General features: G+C 43.4%; 1 protein-coding gene across 1 annotated transcript; it reads left to right on the top strand.

The window, feature by feature from the left end:
* Positions 1 to 594: 594 nt before the first annotated feature.
* fgl1b (fibrinogen like 1B) lies at positions 595 to 12,461 on the top strand (the record flags this gene model as incomplete). Its single annotated transcript, XM_083661254.1, has 8 exons — positions 595 to 651; positions 1,406 to 1,721; positions 7,463 to 7,622; positions 7,842 to 7,939; positions 8,469 to 8,557; positions 8,657 to 8,782; positions 11,071 to 11,135; positions 12,281 to 12,461. The coding sequence occupies 8 exons, from the start codon at positions 595 to 597 to the stop codon at positions 12,459 to 12,461; spliced, it is 1,092 nt and encodes a 363-aa protein (XP_083517380.1).
* Between the last annotated feature and the right edge of the window lie 12 nt (positions 12,462 to 12,473).

Here is a 12,473-nt window from a genome sequence, read left to right as displayed (position 1 = left end):
ACATAAATCAGTAATTTTATGAAAATACAATCAATCAATCAATCAACATAAAACATCATTGCGGTTCTTATGATTTTTTTTTATCCTATAGCCTATGGACAATGCTCTTGGCTATGTGGGAAATGGGGTGGGCTTAACACTTTCTGTGCATATGACATATAAAACTATAAAGGTCATTATGCAGCTCTGGGAACAGCTTTACCCTTTCCAAATCCCTCTATACAGAGGCAATAAAAATGCAAAACTGGCCAGAGTTCAGTGTTTGGCAATGCCACCCCACCCTGGATCTAATGTGGACCATGCAGAACCGACCCAACCTATAAATAAATACAGACCCTGGATCTAATGTGGACCATGCAGAACCGACCCAACCTATAAATAATACAGATTTGACGGCAAAAGAACACAGTGAAGCTGGAGAGAAGAGGCGGCATAACACTGAGAAATGCAGGTACCGGTAGACTTGTGGCGCAGATATTTCTAAAGTAGCCTCGCTTTTTGTCAAAAGTCTTCTATAGCCTATAAAGTAACAAATCTAAATTGAAACTTTCCGACTGATATTGATTTTGGACAAGAGACTCATCCGTAATAGTCATGGCGTTGCTGCTTCTGCTGGCATTGATGTGTCCAATCATGGCCTCATCTCTCTCAGTATGTATATCCTACTTTCTATTTTTGTAGTGTGAATCTATATTATTTGAAATGCAGGGGTCCGGTAACATGTCAGGAATTTTACATTTTTATTTTGTTGGTTTGTTGTACATGTTTAAAATAGACTTTTGTCACAAGATTTGTAGCAGTGCCTCCTTGCCTGTATGATATTTGGTCCATAAATACAAAGAGAAGAACAGAATGTGTGTGTTGAACAGTGTTGGGGGTAACTCATTACAAAAGTAACATATTACAAGTAATATATTACTTTTAGCAGTAACTCAGTAATATAACTTATTACTTATAGGATTTCAGTAATATTATACCAGTTACTTTGTCAAGTAACTCAAGTTACAAAATGAGTTACATTTGATTAAATCAAAGCAGATATTTAAAAAAGATACAATCATTTCCTAATGAAACTGTCTGTTTTTATGCAAATAACCACTACAGATGACAATAACAAAGGAAAAGGATAACATTTAGAATTTTGGATTGTTTACACTGCTTCAAGGCGGTTGACATGATTTTTCGGGATGGTTCCGGGGCAGCGATGTCATTCTGCTCCTGCTGTACGTTGTTTTGGTAAAAGTAATGCAAAAGTAGTGTAATAAGTAACGAGTTACTCTACACAGACGGTAATGTTGTAAAGTAACTTATTACTTTCAAATGAAAGTAACTAGTAATATGTAGTATATTGCAGTTTGAAAGTAACTCGCCCAACACTGGTGTTGAATGTGGTTCCGTCTCCCAGGCAGTGGACCTCCTGTGCGGGCCAGAGCACGCAGCCCTGCAGCGCAGCATCAGGAGACTGGAGAGCAGGCTGCTGATCGGCGCTTGGCAGGTGGAACACTTGCAAACGCACAAATATTTCCGTCCCGTTCAGAAGCCTTTGTCCAGTCCGGACCTGCACCCGGACCCTGATGTCAACTCAACCAGTAACAGCTCAAACACAGCCCTGACTCCACTTCACCTGCACCCGGACCCTGATGTCAACTCAACCAGTAACAGCTCAAACACAGCCCTGACTCCACTTCCCCCGGCAGGCAACATTATTGTCCATGATAAAGGTAATTTGCATCTGATTCTGACAAGGTCAATGCCTTGTCAAATTCTGTATTGTTACTTTGTTGTTTAAATTTGAAAATAAAATTTGGTGATGCCCTTCATTAGCTATGTTTACTTTTACTCCTTACATTTTAACACAAATATCTGTACTTTCTAACTTTCTACTTAGTTACTTAGTTACTTAGTTTTAATGCACGACAGACAAAAACGATGTAACGTTGTTTGTCTGTCTCTTTCATCTCCTCTCACGCTCTCCCAGCTTCCACGCATTATGTGCACCTTTTTTGTGGAAAAACCATATCAGACAAATTCTTACTCAAAATATAGACTTTATACATATGTGTATAGTTTTTAGTAGAATGTGTGTAGCCTAGTTTTCCCCATCTCTGCAGTAGGCTACATGAATGAATTAACACCAACATAGTCATTCAATATGCACCACAAGTTTTTCCTGAGAGCCAACTCGCTTAGAAGGTTCTCAAATATCTGGGACCCCTTTTTGGCTTACTTTGACGAAGTTCAGAATTCAAGATTCAAGATTCAAGATTTTTATTGTCACTCCATAGTACAAGTATCACGTGTGAAATTCTTGTGCTGTAGGCTCCGTTACAACATAGTGCAAAAAATAAAAGATATATAAATAAAAAACAAGAGGCAACGAGCAATAGAGCAGTAAGACACACCACAGACAGTGGCGTATTCACTGCCCATAGTGCAAATGGCATGAACATACTTTAAACATAATTAAACATAATAACATTCTGTTAGGTGCAAATAGCGTATTAAACCTACTATTGAACATTAGTCATACATAATGGTAGCATCTACAGTGCGGTACAGTACGGCTACTACACTATTTGTATATGTTAAGGAGTCTCGTGGCCTGTGAGAAGAAACTGTCCCTCAAGCGATTTGTGCATGCTCTTGGGACCCTGTATCTCCTCCCTGAGGGTAGCAGGGAGAACAGACTGTTGTGGGGGTGGTTTGTGTCTTTGATGATCTTCAGGGACCTCCTGAGGCACCGCTGGTTGTACAGATCTTGCAGTTCTGGCAGCTCACATCCTGTTACGTGCTGGGCCGCGCGCCTCACCCTTCTTAGCACCCTGCGGTCCATGGTGGTACAGTTCCCGTACCAGGTGGTGAAGCAGCCAGTCAGCAGGCTTTCAATGGTGCCTCTGTAGAAGTCCCTGAGGATTTTTGGCGTTAGCCCGAATTTCTCAGGCGCCTGAGTCCCTGTAGTCGCTGTTGGGTCTTTTTGACAACAGTGGCGGTGTGGTTGGCCCATGTCGGGTCCTGGTGGATATTGACTCCCAGGTACTTAAAGCTGTCCACCCTTTCCACCACTGTGCCGTTGATGGTGATTGGGGGGTGTGTCCCCCCCCCCCCTTCTGTAGTCTACAATGACCTCCTTTGTCTTGGAGACGTTCAGAGAGAGGTGGTTGTCCTGGCACCATTGTTCCAGGGCCTCCACCTCCTTTCTGTAGGCTGTCTCGTCGCTCCTGGAGATCCGCCCCACGACCGCTGTGTCGTCTGCAAACTTCACGATGGTGTTCGAAGTTTGAGTCGCCACGCAGTCGTGGGTGTAGAGGTCATACCAGAAGGGGCTGGAGACGCACCCCTGTGGCACTCCTATGCTGATGGTCAGTGGGGAGGAGGTGAGGTTGCCCACTTTCACCACCTGGCGGCGGTCTGTTAGAAAGTCCAGGATCCAGTCACACATCGCTTTGCTTAGTTCCAGATCCTTGAGTTTGCTTACCAGCCTGGAGGGTACTTGTATTGGGTAGTGGGTATTTGTGGGGGGACACTGAGGGGTGGGTAAGGGAGGAGGGCCCTGGGTTAGATAGGGGTGGAGGGTAGGTTGTGGGGCAGTGGGGGGTGATCTTCTTGTGCCATACCACCACCCAGGAAAAAGAAGCATTTCCTCAGTAGAACAAGCATGCTCTTTACTAGCACTCTTAAATAACCACATCAGCTTTTTGGTAATTAAATTGAAAAAAAAAAAAAAAAAAAAAAAAATTTTTTAATCTTGTCCGCAGTTTTTCCTCACTCCCAATAATTAACTTATTTGCCTTTGATCAGTCCAAATCAAATGGAGTGTTCCTGGAGGCTGCGTTTTGCTCTTATCAGCAATGTTAGTATCAACTCCGGCTCTTACAGTCAAAGCCAGGGGCCATATCTACAAACATTCCCAAAGTCCTCTCTTGCCTAAAATTCCCGAGCAAGGAGTCCTAGCTTAGGAGAGATTTAGGCAGAGATGGGAAAAGTACACACATTCTTTACTTGAGTAGAAGTACAGTTACTTGTCTAAATAAAGACTCTGGTAAAAGTAGAAGTACTGATTCAACTTGTACCCTTGTGTCCTACTAGTCCATCTGATGGATATTTCCTACAGTCGCGTATGGGCCGTTTCGACATTTTTTGAGTAAATGGTCTGAAATTAAGGCTAGGTATTTTTTGGGGGGTATTTGACAAAAATCAATCATATCTATCATCTTTCTACGATCCTAAGACCTTGTTTCAAAAGGACTCCTCAATTTACTGTTAGTCCATCTGATGGACCCATTGACTTCCATTGAAAACACTCTATTGGTATTCCCAGCAAATTTTTACAAAATTAATTTATTTCATTTGTTTCAGCGGGCATCCTGGACCAAATACCTTGAAATTTGACCTTAATATCTAACCTTGGAGTTGGTAGAAAATTTGGGGGAGTTACATGGTCCCAAAGTCCATTGCATAGTTTTCCCATTGGTTTCAATGTTAATTTTGCACAAAAATAACTTTTTTTTTTAACTTCCAGCTAATTTTTCAAAAAATCATTATTTCCTTGATGTTACACATCTCACCTTGACTCAAGCGGTTAAAATTGTAGTTTCTACTGTGTTTGCCTATTTCCCCATATTCCCCCAGTTTTGGCATAGCAATCAATTCCATACAGTTTACATGAAATGTAAAAAAAACTGATTCCTATGCCAAAGATGGGAAAATATTAGAAAACTGAATTTGACAGTCCACACTACTGATTTGAAGCCTTTAGACCAGGATGGATGCTGGACTAAAGCTCGTTTGTGTGTTTTGGGGAAAATGGCTAGTAGTCCAAAACATGCGCTTTTTGGATTTTTGGCTCAAAATATGAAAAAATACTATTTTTACAAAAAAATCACAAAAAATACAAAAACCCACTGATGATGTCACAATGTCTGTGAAATCATCAGTAATGTCATCAGTGACATATTATTGACCAAAAATCATCTCATGACATCACTGATGATGTCATAGGCCAGTGATGTCATAGGTATTGTGACATCATTCCTGCCAATCTTTGACACTAGGCATCTTGCAGTGGTGACTTTTGTAAAACACCCCAACCTGCCCATTTTTTTTTTTACTGTTTTTTTTTTTTTTTTACTGTACTTACTGTACACTGGCATTTGAGGGGTTAAAATTCGAATAGGTATGAAATGTTGGTATGAGGTATTAGGGAAGAAGTTACCAATGAATTATAAACAGTCAAAAATTTAAAAATTTAAATTCATATTTATAAATTAGTACAGTATTCCCGTTAAGGTCCATCAGATGGACTAACAGTAAATTGAGGATTATTCGTAATTAGGACACAAGGGTTAATCAAGTAAAAGTACAAAGAAATTACAGGCTCTGAAATGTAATGAAGTATAAAAGTAAAAACGTATTTCTGTTTCTGTGCAAAGCTAACTGAACCTCACGTCATATTAAGATAAACAGAATTTCTGGGGTGAGGACTCTGGAGACGTTGAACCAAGCACACACAGACACACTCCAATTAAATGCTCTCCAAGTAGGATTGGCTACAGGTGGTGTATGCTGCTGGTATATAATCTCTGCTCCTGGATTTGTTTGAAACAGTCACTGAAGAGCTAAATCTAGGAAATTAAAATAAATGAACTGTCAGTCCTTCAAGTCAGTTTTGGTGGAGCACGAAGTCCTTCATCACTTGTGGTAGTGGTAGGGAGTGGACTTGGTTCAGGCGATGTGTGCCCAGCGCTTGGCGGATCTGGATCCGACACATGTGGGCCAGACTGCGAGGACATCTCTTGGCCTCCAGAAAGACCCTGAGAGCCTCAGGATCAGCCCATTTCTCCAGCTGTGCCTGCTCTGTGGTCACCAGGGCCGGGTCAGCACCGTGGTCCAGCAGCAGCTGGACGAAGGCCGTGTTGCACCTTTTAAGCAGCACCACATCCAGCAGGCAAGAAGCCACGTCACGGGTCAGAACGCCAGCAGACTGGAGCAGCAGGTGGAAGCAGTCCAGGTGTTTGCGTGCAGCACTGATGTAGAGAGGGGTCAGGGTGTATATGCCGTATATGATTCTGTTAGGGTCGGCCCCGGCTTCCAGGAGGATCCGGACACAGTCCACGTGACCGTTGTACACGGCAGAGAAGAGAGGCGTGAAGTTATCCTCATAAGCTAGGTCTGCCTGTGCTCCCTGTGTGATCAGGTAGTGCACACAGGCAGCATGACCCAGCCAGGCTGCGTGCCCCAGAGGGGCCCAACACCCGTGAATACACAGCTCATTGATCTGCCTTCTGAAGTGGTCTTCCTGCAGCAGGCTCCTCAGTGTGTCCAGGTCTCCTGCCCTGACGGCATCATAGAGCTGTGTGTCACCATGTCCTGCTTGAACAGCCATTCCTTCAGATGTGTCACTGTACCACACTGACGTGTATGCTGTGTCTCAAACAGAAGGCAGTATCAGTGTTGCCAGGTAGGAAATGTTATTGTAATGTAATGTAATTATCGTACCTGAGGGTAAAAATTATTGTTTTTGGAGGGAAATTATCGTACGCGAGCAGCAGCTTCTTCTTCTTATGGCTCTCCGGCAGACTGGATTCCTAGCATCTTCCACCAGTTATATAGCCTCAGCCAGGAAGGATTTATGACATCACTGATGACCTCACAATTGCTTGAGTGACATCACTGATGACATCACAAATGCTCGAGTGACATCACTGATGACATCACAATTGCTTGAGTGACATCACTGATGACATCACAAATGCTCGAGTGACATCACTGATGACATCACAATTGCTCAAGTGACATCACAATCCCGATGTATGACATCACTGATGATGTCACGAACAGACACAGCCCCCAAAATTGTGACTAACCACCGCCCGCCCACTTATGGCAATTTTAATTAAAGTAGCAATCTCGCACGTTCGATTCCTAGCGTGCGAGATTGGGGGAGGGGGATTGGGCCAGCCCCGATTCCAGCTGGCCTTGCATTCACAGCTCGGCCGCTGCGTGGCCTTGCCCGCAGCTCGGCTGCTGTGTGGCCAATGAGAGCAGCATTACTGATGATGTCAGATTTACGACATCACTGATCATGTCATGAGTGGGATTTATGACATCACAGTGGGACACATCACAGTGGGACAGACAGAGAAACAGACAGAGACCTAGCTCCCATTTATATACTGATGATGATGATGATGATGATGATAGCACTCCTTCCATATAGTTTCTTCCCTGACGTAAAAGCAGTAGACTAGTAAACCCTACATGTCACTCAAATGAAAGTACAGCCTTTTGGAAGCACTAACGTGTATTGTTCTTCCTGTGTCTCAGCTTATTTGTCTTGTTTGTTTATTGTTCTGCAAAAAATGTGACAATAAAATGCACCACGAGTTTATCATTTGCATAATACTAAGGGTGTTCATTAGCAATCATTAAGGCATATCCCTGCACTTTCAAATCCAATCTTTAGACTGTTCCGAGCTGTATGACAGACTGAGACCGCCAAGCGGGTTTTACCGGATCAGACCCAAACTGGACCAGGAGCCATTTTTGGCCTACTGTGACATGGATGATGGAGGAGGCTGGACGGTGTTTCAGAGACGACGGCATGGACAGGTGGACTTCAACAGGTACACATGCATGGACAGGTGGACTTCAACAGGTACACATGCATGGACAGGTGGACTTCAACAGGTACACATGCATGGACAGGTGGACTTCAACAGGTACACAATCGCTTTGACTTCAAGAAGAGAAAGAGAAATCAGTACGTTTGCATGAAGCTAGTCATCAGATTGTGTTGATAAGAGATTACCATGTCCACCATGTCTCGTCTCACCTCATCTCAGAGACTGGGTGGACTACAGAGACGGCTTTGGTGACTTCAAGCTGTGGAATGATGAGTTTTGGTTGGGGAATGAGCACATGCATTCTCTGCTGTCACAAGGTCAGCTTCACTTAATAAACCACAACAACTAAAACATTCTATCCTCTAAAGTGATCCGTTCTAAGATTCTAAATTCATTATTTAGTATGATGTACTCCTTTTGTATCTACATTGATGTAGCAGAATCAGACATTAACGTATACAAAAATGATTTTCAACTTTGCCGTCTTTTTCTCTTCTAAACTTTGTGGCTCTCATTGCATGCAGTTATGCCCTAAGATAGGACCAAATAAGCAGTAATAAATAAACAAATCAATCAATCAATCAATCAATCAAACAATCAATCAATCAATCAATCAATAAACAAATAAATAAATAAATAAATAAATAAATAAATAAATAAATAAATACATACATAAATAATAAATAAATAAATAAATAAATAAATAAATAAATAAATAAAAATAAATAAATAAATAAATAAAAACATTTGCAGATGCTACTTGACCTGGCTCTGACCACAACACAACACAGATCAGTGGACCTTTAAAGCACGTCTCTCTCGTTCTGTCTGTGTATTTTTCTGAAGGTGAGAACTTGGTGAAGATAGATCTAATGGACTGGGATGGCCAGAGAACCCATGCATTTTACGAGAACTTCAGGATCTCTGATGAGGAGGTTAGAACCCCCCCCCCCCCCCCCACATCTCATTGATGGCCCCAGGCCAGAGATAGCTGTGATGACCATTCCTTTCTCTAACCCCCCACCCCTCCACAGAGTAAGTATGGGCTTGGGTACGGGGCGTACAGCGGGCGAGCGGGGGACGCGCTGATGGGAGGAGCAGGGATGGTGGAGCAGTGGTCAGCCTGCCTCAGCGGCATGATGTTCAGCACCAGGGACCAGGTGATCTCAGCTCCTCACACTCTGACATGTTCATGTCTCTATGGCTGGAACTAGGGATGCACCATGATGTCGACACGTCATCGCTATCGCTGATAAAGGCTTTAACCCATTGATACCTGATGCAGCATTTGTGTGTGTATCCCTTTAAGACGCGGTCTTAAAGGGATACACACACAAAAGCTGCATCAGGTATCAATGGGTTAAAATGAAATATGGGCATCGGCCTGAAACAAACATTTGTGCTGATATGATAGGTCGGTTGGAGCCAATAGCAGAGCTTGCAGGGAGCGGAAAGGGATTTTCTCCCGCTGCCGACCGCGCCTCTTGACTTCCTGTTTTTTTTTTTTTACCGATGGGTTCCCAGATTGAACGTAACCTAATTTGATGTCGTTTTCTGACTGCTGCAGTCACAACAACAGTGATCAGACACACCTGGCATTAATCGGTTCATCCAATAGTGTAGGACAGGAAACCAAGATGCCCTACTCATTTCAGGAAGTAGTGGAGTTGTGCAAGTAGTCTATTGGAGAGCTGTGTGTCTGTGGCCCAATCCCAAACCAGCCCCTATCCCCTAACCCTATCCACTACCCCTCCGTTTGCGCGTTCCCGCGGAGGTCCGCCATATTAAGGGCCGTCCCAAACCAAATACCACTGAGTGGAGGCGGCTTGTCAAACCCTTAAACAGCGAGTCTGCACTGGTGCAGGCTCGCTGACGGTTGCTGCAGAAACTACGTCCGGAGGAAACATCATTCAAGTGTAAGTTAGTTCCGTCTACTTCTTCCAAGTATTTTAGATCAAACACACACCTTTATTTCCCTCACAGTGACTTTACATCTCGATCTAAATCATGGAATATGTCGAGTTATTAGTCCACAATTGAGAGGGTATAGGCTACTGTATTCAAGACAAAGTGGCTAAATGAGAGCTAAGCATAGACCTAATATAAACACAGTCAGGGGTCGTATACATCAAGAGCGATGCGAATATACGCACAAAATTGCGATGCGAGTTTTGACCCACCTGTCTGTCAATCCACAGATGTGTTCCGACGCGTCGGAAGCGAATTTCTGAAAAACCGACCGTGGTTCGAAAAAATAAACACCGCAATAACACTCAGCGAAAAGGACTTAGAAGCTTTATTTTGTAGCCCATGTGTGTCTTTTTCATATTTGTGGATGGTTATTAATTAAAAAATATATACATTTTGTGTGTAGTCTAAAACATGTCTATGCATAGACAACATTATCCTGGGCTAAATGAGAGCTAAGCATAGACATAACGTTAAAATCTTGTGCTCAGATAAATTACCTTTTATGCTAACGTGGAGGACTTCTCTAGTGTATATTTTTGTATTTACTGCTAATTATTCATTTTAATAATGTATTTACTGCTTGGTCTAAAATAGGTCTATACATTAGCCGGCTATATGAGAGCTAAATCATAGACGCCCCGTTGAAATCGCGTCAATTGTGGAACAGCTTGACAGCTGCGGCACAGGCAACCCGTCTGTCCGTCTCCATGGTGACGGCTCCTTCCTGTTTCCGGTAAGGTAGCGAGGGCGTCTCACTTGTTCGGCTTCTCTTTTATGCCCTCCCCTTAATCAGCAGTGCCCTCTACAGCTGCGAGTGGAACTCCATTTGGAGTGGCACTCGGTAGTGAAGTGGTAGTGAGTAGGGAGTGGTTTGGGATTGGGCTTGTGTGCTCGGTTCATCATCTCCAGAGTCCCCACCCTAGAAATGAGCTTGCAAAAATTCTAGTTAGGCTATCTTAACCCATTGATACCTGATGCAGCATTTGTGTGTGTATCCCTTTAAGACCGGTTCGCGGTCTTAAAGCGATACGCACACAAATGAGGGATATACACGCAAATGCTGCATCAGGTATCAATGACGTGAGGTTCAGTAAGCATTGCACAGAAACAGCCGGTAGAAATACTTTTTTACTTTTATACTTTTTAGATTATTACATTTCAGAGCCTGTAATTGTGTGTCTGCTTAAGTAAGACTGTGTGTACTTTTCCCATCTCTGGTTAAATCCAATACAGGAGAGTTCTCTGATGTTCTCTGAAATTAGGTGGGGATGGGGGGGGGGAATGTGCGCATATTCGGTACGGGCGTTGGCCAAAAGAGTTAGAAACGATCGGCCTACAGGATGTCGGCAAAAAACAAACGGACAAAACAATCGTGCATCCCCAGTTGAAACATTTCTGATCATGTTGATGGTTTTAGTGCAGTTGATGAAGGGATGCTAATGCTAATGCTAATGCTAATGCTGATGGTGATTGACAGGACAATGACCGCTACCTTCAGGGCAGCTGTGCCCAGGAGAACAAGGCGGGCTGGTGGTTCAACAGGTGAGCCATAAATCAAACCTAGTGTGACGGTAGCGCTGCTGTTTGTGTGATGTCCTCTTCTTGTTTAAAGCGGTAATCTTCACTTAAAAACAACATAACTTTATTTCATTTTGGCCACATCGTTGGTGCTAATTAGACATTTCTGTAGTGTTTCTGCACCTCGATGTTCTGCACTGCAGTGCACTCCCTACAGATCACCTGTCAATCAAATAGTGTGGGCTGTCCCTTTTCCTTGGATTTCACTTGATGACGTTTGATTTTCTGTAGGTGGCGCTCTTTTCTTTGTCTGTTCAACAAAGTGACTATAGCGACACTGCGTAATGCGTCATCATTCAAAAGCCACGCCCAAGACGGGGGAAAACAGAAACCCCCCCTCCAATCCTGGCGTTCTCCTATGTCACGTGCATGGTTGCGTGTTGCACAAAAAGATCGTATATACGGAAGATGAACACTCCAACTTACTTCTTGACAGCTAGATCCACACTTTTCTTCTCGCCAATTCTCAATGGCTTCCTTGTTTTGCTCAGGAGTACAAAAACACTTTAACTTTACATTTGTTGTCTGCGCAGCCCCACCACACAACAGCTTCTTAGCTATGTTTAATTCAAGGAAAATGACGCTGGTGTATGGAAATGAACGGAGCTTTTCCCCCGTGATGGGCGTGGCCTATTTCATGCAGTGTCTCTATGGTAACTGTTGTTGCTACTGTAATAACTCATTGAATCCACAAGAGGCTCAGCTTTCCCATCAGAGCCAATTCATGCAATTCCAAGACTGTTTATGGACCCTAACATGCAGATATATTCAAATAGGTGAAGATGACACATTATAACTGCATGCAAAAAAACGATGTGGTTTTTGCCGGAAAGCACAGTATTAGCATAAAGTGGGCATGGCTGTAAAAGGGAGACTTGTGGGTACCCATAGACCCCATTCTCATTCAGATATCTTGAGGTCAGAGGTCAAGCCGGGACCCATTTGAAAATGACCATGGCAGTTTTTCCCTCGCCCAAAATGTAACCTAACTTTGGAGCGTTATTTAGCCCACTTGACGCTAAGTTGACAGCCTCAGTGTAAGTTTACAGTGTAAGTTGACTGCCTCAGTGTAAGGCTGACACTGTACCGTGTGAACCTTCTATCTTCAGATGTCATGCAGCCAACTTGAATGGGAACTTCTACCGTGGAGGGAAGTACCAGGGCCAGACTGACAACGGCGTCGTGTGGGGTACCTGGAGGGGCCTCTGGTATTCCCTCAGACACACCAGCATGAAGGTGCGCCCCCTGCTCTTCCTGGACAGCATGGGCAGTGGAGCATGGCAAAATTAATAACAACAGGCT

The sequence above is a fragment of the Poromitra crassiceps genome, assembly GCF_964638095.1.
Source record: "Poromitra crassiceps genome assembly, chromosome: 26".
In the NCBI taxonomy this organism is placed as follows: Eukaryota; Metazoa; Chordata; class Actinopteri; order Beryciformes; family Melamphaidae; genus Poromitra; species Poromitra crassiceps.
The sequence above is the reverse complement of the archived record's forward strand: the minus strand, read 5'-3'. Positions and strand labels throughout refer to the sequence as shown.